Source organism: Acanthochromis polyacanthus, chromosome 6 (assembly GCF_021347895.1).
Source record: "Acanthochromis polyacanthus isolate Apoly-LR-REF ecotype Palm Island chromosome 6, KAUST_Apoly_ChrSc, whole genome shotgun sequence".
Classification (NCBI taxonomy): domain Eukaryota; kingdom Metazoa; phylum Chordata; class Actinopteri; family Pomacentridae; genus Acanthochromis; species Acanthochromis polyacanthus.
In genome coordinates this window covers 8,655,656-8,671,964 of record NC_067118.1, presented here as the reverse complement: position 1 = coordinate 8,671,964, position 16,309 = coordinate 8,655,656, and the positions used below count along the sequence as shown (strand labels likewise).

The window sequence follows — 16,309 nt, the reverse complement described above, 5'->3', positions numbered from 1 at the left end:
TTGATGCAGTGGAAGTCAGACTAAGACTTGAGAACTGCTGTGAAGTGTTCACTTTTCTTTATCTTAACCATAACTCCACAAGCAGTGGAATTTTTTGGTGGGAAACTTGAGATAAAAACCATTATAGCAATAAAACCTACTAGAAATGAAAAGCATGGATTAACTACTGAAATCCTCTGATTCTTGCTGTGTAAGGTAGTAGAATCAAAGTTTGTAAGTTTGAGTCCAAGTTCTCAGAGATAATTTGAGCTGTGTTGACATGTAGCTTTAAAAATGTCACATTCAATCATTTATTTGTTCAGCGTCCTTGTAGAGTTAGTTGAGGGGAGTTTGGTTGCTTGGTGACAAAGCAAAGTAAATCTGGGTGTTGTCAGCATAATTAGAAGAGTTGATATTATTTTTGGATAAAATGAGTGAATGAAAACAGTAGAGGATTTAGGACTGAGCCCTGTGGAACTCCACTTATCGATCATAGGCACAATTAAACATTGAAACTAAATACACTACCGTTCAAATGTTTGGGATCACTTAGAAATGTCCTTGTTTTTGAAAGAAAAGCTATTTTCTCAATAAAAATAATATTACATTAACCAGAAATACAGTCCAGACATTGTTAATGTGGTAAAAGGCTATTGTAGCTGGAAATGGCTGATTTTTACTTTACAAATTAATGTGATTCAGGTTCCTAATCAGAGTGTGCATCTAGTTTCAACAAAGATTTTGGTGTCCAAACTCATTTTCAAACCCTAAAAATATTCAATGAAAATAGCAGTTAATTAAAAACGTTACATTATATCTTTGTGTTATGTATCAAAATAGATTTTTCTTCATATATGTACTGTATACCATTTGGCTGCTGCAACACGTTATCCGGTTGATCTTTGGGGAAGTTATGAACACTGCAAAGTTTCCTGCAAAAATATCATAACTGTCTGAGCCCCAATGAGTTTCTGGATGTTTTTTTTTGTTCCTGTTACATTTGTGCTCACTCTGGACTAATTTTTCTTTCCAATATGAAGTCCTGCACTGATGTGGGAACCACACAACTTTGGCTTGAATTAGAAGAAACTCAAACATGTTTTTTGTGCAGTGTGATGCAGTTATATTGCCATAAATCATAAAAACTAGAAAAATAAACAAATGTTATGCCTTTTTTACTAATTGTTTTGAATTGAAAAAACCTGAAATCAACATGTCCAAACATTTTTTCCAAGCACTAACGGGTGTAACCAGTGATGGCTTTACATACTGTTGATGGTGTTACTACTCCATTCCCAGATAGCAAACTATGGGTGAATCAATGTTGAATCTATGTTGAGACCTAACGTAGAAATTATACAGAAAGCACAAAGTTGATAAAATGTTGAGTCAACGTTTGCTTTTCAACCATAAATCACACTTTACCCAAATAGCAAAAGATGTTAAATCAATGTTGAATTAGGGTTAAGAAGGTTGAATTGTGATTACGGTTGAAGATTGATGGTTGGATCAACGTTGATTCAACAACATTTTGTCAACATTGAAATTTGTGTTTAAAAGATGCCGTTGAATCAACATTGTATTTTGGTTTAATTAAAATGTTTGACAGGTCAATGTTTAATTAATGTTGAATCTATGTTTGCAAACATGTAATCTATGTAATCTATGTAAGCAAACGTTGACTCAACATTGTATCAACCTTGCGCTTTCTGTATAATTTCTACGTTAGGTCTCAACATAGGTTCAACATTGATTCACCCATAGTTTGCTATCTGGGTTGTCACATTACTGTTGGTTGCAGCTAAGTGTGGAATTTCTGTTTTTTACAGTGTGGTTATTAAAAACTATTTATTTTTGGCAAATCTTTCAGCAAGACACATAGAATCAAGCAATTTTGATGAAATATCACGATTTTGGGCTTAGATTTGGTTAAGTTTTTGGTTGGAACGGCACATCACAGATGAGTAGTTCAAGGACTGTTGGACAAATCTTTGTTTTTTCAGTTTCTGGCTCTCATAAATGGTGGAATTTGGCAGTAACGTGCCTTTTCAAACCTGCCGACATGGTTTGGAGTTCAGAGCGTTAAACGTGCAGTGTAGAAATTTGTTTTTTAGCCTGTAATCCTTACTTGGAACAACAAGTTTAATTTTCTCTTTGGAACATCAGAAAATTTTCTTGGATGCTTCCTCGGTCTTTCTGGCCTCATCAAACTGCCAGTTGCTGTTCAGCTCTGGCAAACCAGTCACTGCTTGTTGACGTAAAATACATGCCAGCATGTGAATGCCGTCACAGGCTTTGATTTAAAAATCCGACACACTGTGAAGTACGGAGAGACTTACCTGACACTGATAGGACTAATAACCATTGTGACTCATTTGGCTTCAATGTAACAGACATCCTTTTATATGTAAATGTACCTCATGCTAGGTTTAAATGAAAATAAGCGTCATACCTGTCCCTGAATTTATTCTCCCTCTCTCCTTACCTCTTCACAATACATTTTCTCTGACCTTCCACTCTTCTGCAATCCATCATTTATCACACCCCCCACCATCCCTCTGCTCTCCATCACTATCTCATATGTAGAAAATGATGAAAGACAACAACCTTGTGCGGCATCTGGATGCTTGCGAGACCATGGGCAATGCCACGGCCATCTGCTCCGACAAGACTGGCACCCTCACCACCAACCGCATGACGGTAGTGCAGACTTACATAGGTGAGTGAAACGTGAAAAATCTCTTTCGCCAACACTTTGCTGCTTGCGATTGACTATAATGAAAACATGAAGGGATTCTCACTGCATTGGAAGAGTCGTGAGGTGCATCAAGCTCACTTATCTCTCAGATTAACCTTTTTTATATGCTAATGATCTATTTATAGTTAGTTTTGTAGATGTTTTTTTTCTCATTTTCAGAGAAACAAATTGCTTATGTGTTCTTAGGTTACAGCTAACACTTTCTCAGCTAATCACATGTGTGTCTGTTACATGACTATGGCCAGAAATAGAGGCCATTATGACTCATGGAGTTAGTCTGAGGAGGCTTCTTAGTAAAGAATGCGGCCTTAGAGGTTCTGTTGTGGTGAAGAAAGCCCCTTCTGGAGGGATGCTTCTCATTTCTAATAAGAGTTTTGTCTGTGGAAAGTTGGACTTAATTGATATCTAAAACTCACAAAGAGTTTAACTGTGTATATCAAACCAACTGAAAATACTTTTGGGTTCACTGTCTTACTGTGCCTCAGCTGTCATTTTGTTTCTCTCTTTGAGAGAGACACTAGACAGATTTTATCTTTCTCTGTATTGCATCAGAGAATAAATTTAACATCTACCCAGCAAGGTGTTCGATTTATTTTTTAGCATCTTAAGAGTCTTAGCAGTTTTCCTATAAACCTCAAGTCAATATCAAGTCAAGTGTTCTTTGTCAAAAGAACTGATTTAGGCAAGCCCAATTCAGTTTACTGGGGGACTTCCAGAGCCTTTGATTTCTTTCCACCACCAGTCCCAAAATGGATGCTGTGACACCTAAACAATGGATAGAAGTAAAATTCTGCTAAAATTTCACCACTCAAAAAATTGCAGCACTATAGTTACAGGTAAGGAGGGACTCATCTATCTCAGATGCTTAACGAACCATTCTTCTTTTGTACATGCTGTCAGTCAGTAGCATTACAATGTTGGCAACCGTTGTTTTGCAGATGATGCACAGTTTTATATGCTGGTTTTATCTTTATAAATAGTGTTAGTTGTTGTAGATGTTATTAGTTATTGCTTGTCATTTCATCTCAAATTACCAAGGGCTTCTGCTCAACCATCTCTGATTTGCATGAAATGTTTTTTTATCATACACCATGAATATTTTAAATGGTATCTGTGAAATTTTAGATCTTCTGAGATAGCACATTTTGTTTGCACATTGAAATTCGAGGCTAAGTTTGAATAACAGCATCTCAGGAACTAATAAAGATGAAAATCTGAAATGTCACTGTTATTTCTTACTGTGTCATTGTTTGAATTTGCAATATTAGGCACATAGATCAACTAGTCTCTGATTATGGGTAAGTTGAAAAATAAACAAAAACAATTGATAATGCAGAAGTCAACTAATGATATTTGCTATGTAGTCACATGCTGTAATACTAAAAAGTAACACATATAGAATACTTTTTAATATGAAATACTTGATCACAAAACAATGAAGCTTTCATAAATTGTGAAACAGGTAGGACATGTCTAGTTCAAGACAGCCTAATCCAAGTGTATCAGAATTCTGCAGTATCAAAGTGGTTCTCAAAATTTTTTAATATGGACATTGTATTAATTTTATTGTAGGTTACTTTGGCTGGAGAATCAGGGTGAACTTTTATCTGTTGTACTTATTGAATTCACATACTTGTTAGAAGAGATGCTTAAACATGAACACTTCAACAGTTACGATAAATATACATTAAATTTGTTCCCAATGGAACACAAAGCAAGAGAATACACTTAGATCCTATGAAACTGTTTCCACAATGATCATGAGAATACATTTACCACTAAAGTCTTGTTCACATAAGTACCTCAGATTACCATTAAATCTACATCAATGCATAGAAAAATTATATTGTTTTGTATTATTGTGACATATGGCTCAGACAATATCACTGGGTGCTTTTGCATTATCAATTTTATTGGTAGTGTGAGTTTAAAGATGACACTTTCTATGGCTGTATATATATATGAATGAGTTATATATATATATATATATATATATATATATATATATATATATATATAGATATATATATATATTTCAACTCATTCATAGTCAAACATAGTTTGATTTACTTGTCCAGTGTTGTAGATTCTGAATCAATAACATGATAGTAACTGCGAAAATTTCTGATTTTTGTCTTAACATTTCCTGAGATAGTAACTCAAACAACCTCAAATTTCTTGTGTGAAAAAATGTGTTGAAAGTAGATAAGCATTTTTATTTTATTCAAGCAAATCAGAGATGGAGGAAATTGTTGTAAAAATCTGAGGATTTGAGATGGGGTGACCCTGATGTCTTTGCTAGATGTGTACAGCTTCTGTTCATCCACACTGGATCAAACACAGCCATCTGCTGCTTTTTCTACATTCAGATTTTGGGATTCCTTTTATAAATTTAAAAGGAGTGCCTCAGCAATTTACAACTGCACTTGCACAATGTGGGAGACACATTTTCAAAAGAATGGTCAACATTGATTAAGCAGAGGCTGAGACATTCTGACTTTTAGTCCTTACTATGAGCTCCTGGCTCTGAATGTGATGGATCCTTTTCCCATAACACAACTCAATAGTGTCTTGATTAAATGTTCTGTCCCTGGTAAGTGCTCATGTCTTTCAAACGAAATGCTCCAGTTTGTGACAGTTACTTTGTCGCCACCTGATGTCATCACCAGGGTTATTTTCTCGGGCTTAATAAAGCTCCTCCAGAGCTGCAGAACACATTATAGAAGTGTTTTCACAGGCTCAATAGCAGTCTGAATGATGAAAAAATCTCTCTTTGAAATGCTGCAAGTAGTGCGCTGCATAACTCTCCAAAACCTTTTCCTTAGCCAAGAGATGTTATGGCCCAAAAACTCATCATTGAAACCAATAGAAATACACTTCACTTTGATAGCAGAGGAGCCTTTTGTCTCTCTCTCTGTTTTCACGATCAAGTCTACAGCAATAAGGGTAAATATTGCAAAAATTTGTCGAGATGTAGTGATTTTGTCAGTGTAATGGGCGACTCATGTTATCAGATTTTTTTTTACAAAGCAACAGGAGTGCATGGAAAAAGCATTTAGGCTCAGTGTACTGAGATTATTATTGATAAGTATTAACCTTAGAGTGTTTCATCCAGGTGATGTGCACCACCGTGTGATCCCAGACCCTGGACAGATCAACCCCCGGACACTGGATCTGTTAGTCAACGCTATTGCCATCAACAGCGCCTACACCTCCAAGATCTTAGTGAGTCATTCACAACCTGAGATGCCATCCTCAGGTTTTATGAATTTTGCAGACACTTTAACAATTCTCGATTGTCAGTGTTTAAATGAATAATTTCTTCATCTCCTGTGGCTTTGTTTCAATCCCATTCTTTTGATTTTTGTTTATTTTTCCCTCTCTACCATCCCAACTTGCATCATACTCACTCTCCATCAGCCTCCTGATGTGGAGGGAGGTCTGGCTAAGCAGGTGGGCAACAAGACAGAGTGTGGCCTGCTGGGATTTGTATTAGACCTACAGCAAGACTACGCTCCTGTCAGAGACCAGATCCCTGAGGAGAGACTGTACAAGGTAAGGAATCATGAACTACACCCACCTTCAGAAGCTACAGTCAGTAATTAACAAACAATCAGTCGTGTCGTATTGGTTGCCTCATGACTCTGACAACACTATATATTTTGGTGCTTTACTCTACTATACAGGCACATTTGATACCACTATTGAAGCTCAAATGAGAGCTTGGCACACTTACAGCACCTTGAACAGTAGGTCAGAGTTGCATTCTGTTATACTTTTGATGATGCAGCAGGTCTAACTCTGAGTTGTGTTGTATGATACATAAGTATCATTAGCAATGAGATGTTAGGAGTTTATTACGAGGCACCATGGATAGCACCAGCATAACTTTCTTGCCAACGCTAAGAAACGAACATTCACAGGGTCTCTGTCATTATACAGATAAACCCTGAAGAAAAGCAGTTAAAATAACTGCTACATTGTGTCAGCAGTAGCACTAAAACATACTCTCAAACAACAGAAATTAACTGTCTTATAAAAAAAAAATTGTTGTTCAAATACAGTTTCTAGCCTCTAAGCTTTTAGTCTTTTGGGTTGAGTTGGCTTTTTAATAGTTTTTTAAAAATAAAATTAACTTATTATTTTATATGTATTATTTCCTGTCATACGATTTCAATTTTCGTTTTTAAATAATTGCTTTTTATGTTTATTCACAATCGCTGGTTTTAGATAGTATTTTACATTTAGCATGTAAATTCACAGTCTATTTTGGTAAATATATTGATTTTTTTGTGTGTTCAAAAATAATAGGAAAATCTGTGAAATAAAAGAAAGAAAACTGATTAAAATTACAGATTTTAGGGTGATATACACCAACATTACAGCGAAACTAATCAACATTCATAGTAGATTCTCCTTAGTAGAGATGGCTATCAATCAACCTAGAAATCTTGGGATTTGAGATATTTCACTGGATAAATGAAAACTCTAATCTGCTTTTGATGCAAAGGAAAAATCAATGGAACACTTTGGTCTTTAGGATTCATCCTCTGGCCGCTTTGGATATCTAGATGCACCAAATTCAATAGAAATTCACACTTGAACTCGTTTTAAAGCACTTATCCAGGTTGTTTATCTCCTTACTAGACCCTTTCTTGTGTTGTATCTACTCTCAGATGTATGTCGCCTTGGATAAAAGCATCTGCTGAATGAAATTGTAGAACTGTAGAAATCTGTCTTGTAGTTGTTAAGGCAAACAAAATTACGCCATCACCTGAGATCAGGGAAATCTGGATAGTGGCTGATGAGATATTCAAGTCTAAACCATATAATTCATGGTCATACTATTAACAAAACTCAAAATATGTTCTTTGAGAAAAATCCAGCTATTTTCTTCCGTTCATCTGGGGTTGGGTTTTGGTGGCAGCAGGGTAAGCAGAGTTTTCAAGACATCCATCCCCCCAGCATTGTTTTTCAGTTCCTCCTGGGTATTCCAAGGAGTTCCCAGGTCAGATATGTTAAACCCTCCTGTGAGTTCTGGGTTTCCTTCCAGTTGAATGTTCTTCTAAACCTCCAAAGGCACCCAAGAGGCATCCTAATCAGATACCTGAACCACCATGGGAACTCTACCCCGAGGGAAATTCGGGGTAGAGTCCAGCCACCCTGCGGACGAAACTCGTTTTGGCCACTTGTATCTGCAATCTCATTTTTTCATTACTATCTACAGCTCATAACCACAGATGAGGGTTGTAACATAGATCGATTAGTAAATGGAAAACTTTGCCTTTCGACTCAGCTCCCACTTCACAATGACGGATAACATTTGCTCCCAAAGTCTCTGTTGAAGCCACACAGAATATTACAGGACCTTAACATGCCCTTTTCCTTACTAACTACAACAACATATGCACTGCTACAATGACAAGACAAAAAAGCGGCCCGGCTCTTGCAGATCACAATCGTGACAAAATTCACCACTTACTCATAGCTGTGAATTATGGGCATAAGCTACAACTGCTTTTCAAATGATGAAATGATGAGAACAGCTGATTTCCATTGTTTTACGAAAACTCTACAAATACAGGTCTAAACATTCAGTCCACTCAATGTGAGGTTTTGAGTCAGGGATATGCAAGTCTACCTCCACCTCACGTCTGTTTTGTTTTATTTTCCAGGTGTATACATTCAACTCAGTGCGTAAATCCATGAGTACGGTGATCAAACTGCCCGACGGTTCCTTCCGCCTCTACAGCAAAGGAGCCTCTGAGATCATGTTGAAGAAGTAAGTGATGGGGAGGTGGTCTGGGGTGACATTTGTGAATAAATAGAAGCAGAAATACCCGAGAGGGGGTTGAAAATCTGAATATAAGAGTCAAAAAGATCATCTTTACTCTCTCTGATGCTCTGTCCTTCATCTCTCTTTAGGTGTTCCTACATCCTGGATTCCAATGGAGAACCACGCAGTTTCCGCCCACGTGATCGAGATGAGATGGTTAAACAGGTGAAACTTCTTAATATCTTCAGTATATCACTCTGAAAAGTCATTTTGATGAATAACCCTAGTGGTATAATCGTGTAATGTCATTATAACCTTCCCTGAGACAAGGACTTCTGGTGCATGGCAGCCTTCCTCTCTCTTTCCCTTTAGTAAGGGCACAGAAACGCTGGGGTGGGAGTTGTTACCTCATCTGTTTCAGTCTATAAATGTTGTGTTTATGTTGTTTGACCTTGTTTTGCCTTATTTTATTATCTTATTTTTGCATCTTCTTTAAAATAGTTGTTGTTTGAGACTAATATATTATGTGTTTCAAAGATGAATATAAGGCAAACTTTGAAAAGCTGGCAGGTCATTTGAAATCATTCTGATAAGTCAATGCTGTAAATGAAATTATTACATCCTGAAACTGACATTCACCCGTAGTGATGTCAAATAGCTGTTGTACAGATCAGTTCAGCCATGTTGGCTGTCTTTTGTAACAACATCTGTGTAGATTTTCAAGTCATGGTAATTATAAGACGTTCAGTGGAAACCAACTGGACTTGTGAATGTCTTCAAGCTTTTGTGACATCGTTAATTTAGGATAATATTTTGCTAAACTACCCTAAACTCAACTGCTTTGCAGACTGAGTTTGCTTTTACTTTGCCTCACATATAAATCAGCAAAAATATTTCTAGCATATTATAGATAAGCAGCCTTGCTTGCAATCACACTAAACACCATAAGCATTAATGAACAGAATCTGAGGGAAAACTGTGGTGTCAGCATTGGCAGACTTATATATATCTCATATCTGTTAAACATAAAAAGGCTACATCAGCCTTGTTGTCACTAAAATATTTAGGAACAAAACACGCCTATTTGTTCCACATGCATTTCATCAGGTGACGCCGGCTGAGCATTGTTTCATTGACTGACAGGCTGACTGACCTAAATTTGGTTCATGATGAACACAGCTTGTGCCGTGAGAAAAATAACTCTGCTCCTTGCACAACTTTATTCCGGCTCAGTTGTTCAGTTTGCATTGTGGCAGCTTCATGTCACCTCCTTTCTGTATCATATTGTCTTTCCTCTGCTGTCTGCATTGGGCTGGAGGTCTTTTCCCTGCAGCTGCATCACAGTCAACTCAGCCTACATAAACTTCAAACTGTATTTATGCATTAAAAATGTGCTGTAAATGGTTTTATTTAATAGTTTGATGTTTCCTGATTGTAGTTGTAATAATGATTGATTATTAGGTGATTGAGCCCATGGCCTGTGAGGGATTGAGGACCATCTGCATTGCATACCGCGACCTGCCGTCCAATCCGGAACCAGACTGGGAGAACGAGGCAGAAATAGTGACAGAGCTGACCTGTATCACTGTGGTTGGAATTGAGGATCCTGTGCGGCCCGAGGTAGGACACTGTGGAGTGTATTTGAGTCTTCGCTGGCAGTTTGAGTTCATGCAGTCCATAATACATCATTTAACCGAAAACCTATAAATGTAATTGGCATTGTGCTTATGTGTGAATAAATGTGCTCGTCCCTCTAAGGTGCCTGAGGCCATCCGTAAGTGTCAGCGCGCAGGCATCACGGTGCGAATGGTGACTGGTGATAACATTAACACAGCAAGGGCCATCGCTGCTAAATGTGGCATCATCCACCCCGGAGACGACTTTATCTGTCTTGAAGGCAAAGATTTTAACCGACGAATCAGGAACGAGAAAGGAGAGGTAAGCTAGGGTCTTGTGTTGGTGAAGTGTAGCGTCAACTTACGTAACAGTTTACAAAGGATTCCTTGTGTATTCACAGGATGTTTTCTATTACAGCGAAAAATAGATAAAGAGTTCATTTGCAAAAACAGGTAATTCCGTTTTCAGAAAACTCTTTTTTTTATTGTTTACTTGAGATAATAATAATAATAACTAGAAAAGCACTGAATGCAGACCTCCGCCAAGGATAGAGAGGAAAACAGGAAACCCATGCAGTAAAGGATCATGAGCTGGAATCAAACCTGCGTCTCTGACACAGTTCTGTTTACGAATCACCTTCTTAACCAGTTGAGCTATCTAGACACCTTGCTCCAATTTGTTGGACGACATACTAATCTATGATGTTTTTTTGTCATATTTTGGACCACATACTAAAACATACTAAAAAATTCAAAGTGATCCAGAATCCAGGATCCTTTCCGGATTGCCACCAAAATTAAATCAGCTCTTCCTCTTACCATAGTCTGCATCCCCTCAAAATTTCATCTGAATCTGGCCAGGCGTTTTTGAGTTATCTTGCTAACAGACAGACAGACAGACAGACAGACAGACAGACAGACAGACAGACAGACAGACAGACAGACAGACAGACACACACACACACACACACACACACACACACACACACACACACACACACACACACGCACGCACGCACACACACAAACGCCAGGTGTCACATAACCTCCTTGGCGGAGGTAATAACACTAATAATTAATTTTTTTTCTCTATTTTGTCATGTATATTTCTACTGAGTCAAATCCACTCAACTTCAGTTTGATTGATATTATCTCAAGTAAAAAAAAATTTAAAAAAGTTTTCTGAAAATTTATCAAAACGGAGTTATCTGTTTTCGCAAATGAACTCTTCAAATGCTAACAAAATATCCTCAGCAGGAGCAGCATACTAGATAACTGAGACACAGTGCCTATAAAAAGCATTCACCCGCTTTGGGAGTTTTTGTCCTTTTTAGCTTTTCAAGATTAAGTCATTAAATCAACAATTTACATTAAATCATATTATGTAAAATAAGTGATTGCATAAGTCCCTTTAAAGAGGCAACAAGGTGAATGTTCTGGAGTAGCAGAGTTGGAACCTGGACCTCAATCTAAATGGGAATTTGTATCTGAAATTTAAAATTCACTTATGATCCCTGTATGACCTGACTGAGCTTGAGCAGTTTTACAAAGAAGAATTAGGTAAAATTGCAATATCCAGATGTGGTTGATTGAAAACTATCCACACAGGCTCAGTTTACTAAACGGGCTTGAAATGGTGATATTGCATATTTTTCATTTTGTATTTTAAATTAATGGACATTATTTTATAGAAATTGATCTCCATTTTGACATGAAAGAATCTTTTTTGTACATTCCTGTCAAAAAAGCCAAATTAAATTGACCACGATTCAATGTTCATAAAGTAACAAAAGGAGAAAACTTCCAAAGATGGTGAATACTTTATATAGCCACAGTCTCCTATCTTCTGTTGGTCAAGAAGATCTGGGGAAGTCCACACAACATGTTCCAGTTACAGATCTGTTAAGTGACATATTTACAGGACTGTTCCAGAGTGAAATCCTCCCAGATTTCTTTCCAGCATCAGAATGTCCCCATCATACATCAGCACAATGATATGACAGTATCCACTGTATTTAGTACATGTAGTTAAATGCACCATTCGTGCAAGCTATGGTTTGATCCAATCCACAAAGCTTTGTCATTTGAATTTAGCAGAATGCTTGGAATGGATACCTGCTGTCGCTTTGCTTTTTGATGCAGTGTGAGTTCAGATTTACACTCTAAATTATCATTCTGTGGTTAAACTGAATGAAAGAGAGCATTGTCGGAGAGCCAATTTCACAGTGCATCTTTGATCCCTTTTCCTCCATTACACCTTTGTGTAGCGCTTAACACTCTGGATCAACGGTGACATCTAGTGAATAGAGACACAACTTAATAGATTCTCTTTTTGTGCTCTTCATCACACGCTTTTCCCCTCATTTTTTTGTCCATCTGACAGATTGAACAGGAACGTATCGACAAAATCTGGCCCAAACTGCGTGTGCTGGCTCGATCCTCGCCAACCGACAAACATACACTGGTTAAAGGTGAGTCTCAAGGTTATAAACCAAAATGCACATATTCACACACATTCATTCATTCACACACTCACTTAAAGCCTGTTTTTCCTTCCTGTCTGTGTTCAGGCATCATCGACAGCAGTGTTATAGAACAGAGGCAGGTTGTCGCAGTAACAGGAGATGGAACTAATGATGGACCCGCTTTGAAAAAGGCTGATGTGGGCTTTGCCATGGTAACCTCGCATATTATTCACTATTAATGTTTATGTGGCGCTAAAACCCTCCTAGAGTTATATTCGTTATAGTAATTACCTCCGCCAAGGAGGTTATGTGACACCCGGCGTTTGTGTGTCTGTCTGTCTGTCTGTTAGCAAGATAACTCAAAAACGCCTGGCCAGATTCAGACGAAATTTTGACGGGATGTAGACTATGGTAAGAGGAAGAGCTGATTTAATTTTGGTGGCAATCCGGAAAGGATCCTGGATTCTGGATCACTTTGAATTTTTTAGTGTGTTTTAGTATGTGGTCCAAAATATGACAAAACATCATAGGTTAGTATGTCGTCCAACAAATTGGAGCAAGGTGTCCAGATAGCTCAACTGGTTAAGAAGGTGATTCGTAAACATACCTGTGTCAGAGACGCAGGTTTGATTCCAGCTCATGATCCTTTACTGCATGGGTTTCCTGTTTTCCTCTCTATCCTTGGTGGAGGTCTGCACTCTGTGAGTGCTTTTCTAGTCTCATAATATAATCACTATCTTATCTTGCAATGTTTTCGACAAATGTAGTAAATATATTAATGATTTAACCTTCTGTACCCAAAGCACTGTATGGACGTTTTGCTGTTGTCACATTTTTACTCACTGTGGGTTAATTTTTCACTGCAAAACAAAGTCCTGCACCTCTATGGAAATACCATATCCATGGCTGGAAGGAGAAAGAACTCAGAGGTGTCTTATGTGCCGTATGACAGGGTTAGCATGCCATAAATCATGAAAAAGAAGACAAAGCAAAAGTTATATTTCTTTGTTTATTTCACAAAAAAAGAGAACATTTGGAAGCAGCATGTACAGCATCGACCACAATACTGTAAAAAAATAATGACTCCAATTACAATAGATAATTTGCGTCTAAGTTGTATCCATCATTGTCCCCTGTCTGCTGTGTGAAAACAATGCCTACTGTTCAGCCCAGTTCATACAAAAAAGCCACAGTTGTGCGGAGGAGCACCAAGTTTTTTGTTTTGTGCAGAATCTGTTCAGAGAAAACTATTTTATTTTAGAGATTTTAAAGAGTTTGATGAAATATTGTGATTTTAAGCTTATTATTAAGTCATGTTTGTTAAAAACACTGACTTTCCATGCTGTAGATATTTAACTACTTGTATTCTTTTTTGTTTCCATACTTGTCTCTTTTGTCACATGACTGTTAGTCACAGCTATGTCAGTAATGGTTTATCAGTTGCACTGAGTAGCATTAAGTTTTAGTTTTTTACAGAATCCTGTTAAAGCAAACGATTATTTTACAAATTTTGAAATACGTCATGTAGACTGAAATGATTTTTGACGAAATAACATTTTTAAGCTTAGATTTTGGTCATTATTGCATTGTCACATATGATTATTTCAAGAACCACCGTTTCTGATAGAAGTGCCATTTAGCTGATTTTTTCAAAGGTAACATGCCTTTCAAACTAGCCAGCTTGTTTTGGGGTTCAGAAAGTTAAGCCCTTAACACTGATCGTCGAGAATTGGCATCATACCGCTTTCATTCAGACTGCAGCCCGAGATAGCGTATGCATTCCCCCAATGCTGGTTTGCACATATTCGGTACCTCGGAACCTTTTGCAAGCATTGTTTTTTTGTATAACTGGTCAGAGTAGGACCTAAACTATTGTATATCTGTTGTTATTATTGTATATTATATCTATTCTATGTGCTACAGACAAATGAACAATCTTCACTTAATTTAGCATCGGCTGAAAAGCAAAAACACAAAGAATTTATTGTTTATATAATTGTAAATAAATTCAGGTGTCAAGGAGTTAAGATGTGTTCAAGGACATTTCAAAATAAATGTGCAATTAATGTATTTTTAAACTATTCAAATAATTTAATTTATTAGCAATCAAACAATTGGGAACAGCTTGCATTTAATTTTGACTGAAGCTCTTACTTATGGCAAGTGATGGTACTTGGAGGCAGGACAACACGATATTGAGACAGTACCGCTCCAGAGTGATTTGAATGCTTGAATGCACGCATGAATCATGTCATGAGTCTCTGTCTCCTCCTCACTCTGTCTCAATCTCTGTCAGGGTATTGCAGGCACAGACGTGGCTAAAGAGGCATCTGACATCATCCTGACCGATGACAACTTCAGCAGCATCGTCAAGGCGGTGATGTGGGGACGAAATGTCTACGATAGCATCTCCAAGTTCCTCCAGTTCCAACTCACGGTCAACGTAGTGGCTGTCATTGTGGCCTTCACTGGGGCCTGCATCACTCAGGTAGACACATTTATTAATACAAATACATGCTGACACACATTTATACACACACAGCAGCCACATACACGTGTCACTTCTGCAAACATCACTCACCTCATATCCGCTAAGACAAAGCAAATGCTAAAATGCTTTTTGTGCATTTTTACACGAAGCTTATATAAGCAGAGATTTCCTGACACTTGCAAACATTTACATTTAGTTGACATGCAACTTGCATAATGCATGAACTGCATGAGTTTATGCATTATGATAAAGAATATTTTTTTGCAATCTCTTTCTGTTGAAGGGCAGTTCAAAGAAGATACATATTTATATCTAACCTATCCTGTACAGAATCCTAAATGGTGTCATGGTTCCAAATATGAATTACAAAACAGATGAAGTACAGCTGCAATGATTAATTGATTAGTTGTCAACTATTCATTAAATTGCAAACTATTTTGCTAATCAAATAATTGTTTTCAGTATTTTTTTTATTCGTTAATTTGCTTATACCAAGTTTTGGTTTCAAGGTAATTTAAACCTGAGAGCAAATCTCGATCCCTGATTAGATTTTTTGATCAAAACATGTAACATTGTCTTTATTCAACTGAGGAAACATCTAGTTCATGACAAAAACACAAGCCTTTTTTTCACAGCAGACAGTTTGACTTGTCATAGCAGGAAGTGGTTTATTCAGGCAACTGTGTTACACTGAGGTTGTTTTTGTGCTCACTTTCCTGTTATCCATCCATCCATCCTCTATACACCGCTTTATCCTCACTAGGGTTGCGGGGGGGTGCTGGAGCCTATCCCAGCTGACTCGGGCAAAGGCAGGGGACACCCTGGACAGGTTGCCAGTCCATCGCAGGGCCACATACACAGACGAACAATCACACTCGCATTCACACCTATGGGCAATTTAGAGTACTCAATTAACCTCAGCATATTTTTGGACTGTGGGAGGAAGCCGGAGTGCCCGGAACTTTCCTGTTATGGCAAGTCAAAATGTCTTCTGTCAGAAGGTCTAAGTGATGAACATAACATTGAAGAACACACATCCTTTTCAAACCCAGATAATGACTTTACCCTTGACAATTGATAATATTGCAATTGTATTTCTGCTTTTTGAACATGCAGAACATGTTTTTGCCCTTAAGTGAAGAATCAATGCTGTGTCATTCTGCATAAAGCAGATCTAGAACTTTCAAAAAGCAAACCATGATGAAACAAAACCTGAACACTGAA

General features: G+C 37.5%; 1 protein-coding gene across 3 annotated transcripts in view; it reads left to right on the top strand.

Moving 5' to 3' along the window:
- atp2b3b (ATPase plasma membrane Ca2+ transporting 3b) overlaps positions 1-16,309 on the top strand; it is a 79,479-nt gene that overhangs the window by 39,141 nt on the left and 24,029 nt on the right. For all 3 annotated transcript variants that reach the window (XM_051950224.1, XM_022218161.2, XM_022218162.2), the window contains exons 11-20: positions 2,566-2,698; positions 5,853-5,962; positions 6,158-6,292; positions 8,413-8,519; positions 8,663-8,738; positions 9,975-10,133; positions 10,272-10,451; positions 12,513-12,600; positions 12,700-12,806; positions 14,891-15,082. In XM_051950224.1, the coding sequence (XP_051806184.1) occupies positions 2,566-2,698; positions 5,853-5,962; positions 6,158-6,292; positions 8,413-8,519; positions 8,663-8,738; positions 9,975-10,133; positions 10,272-10,451; positions 12,513-12,600; positions 12,700-12,806; positions 14,891-15,082 (1,287 nt within the window). The remainder of the gene's footprint in view (positions 1-2,565; positions 2,699-5,852; positions 5,963-6,157; positions 6,293-8,412; positions 8,520-8,662; positions 8,739-9,974; positions 10,134-10,271; positions 10,452-12,512; positions 12,601-12,699; positions 12,807-14,890; positions 15,083-16,309) is intronic.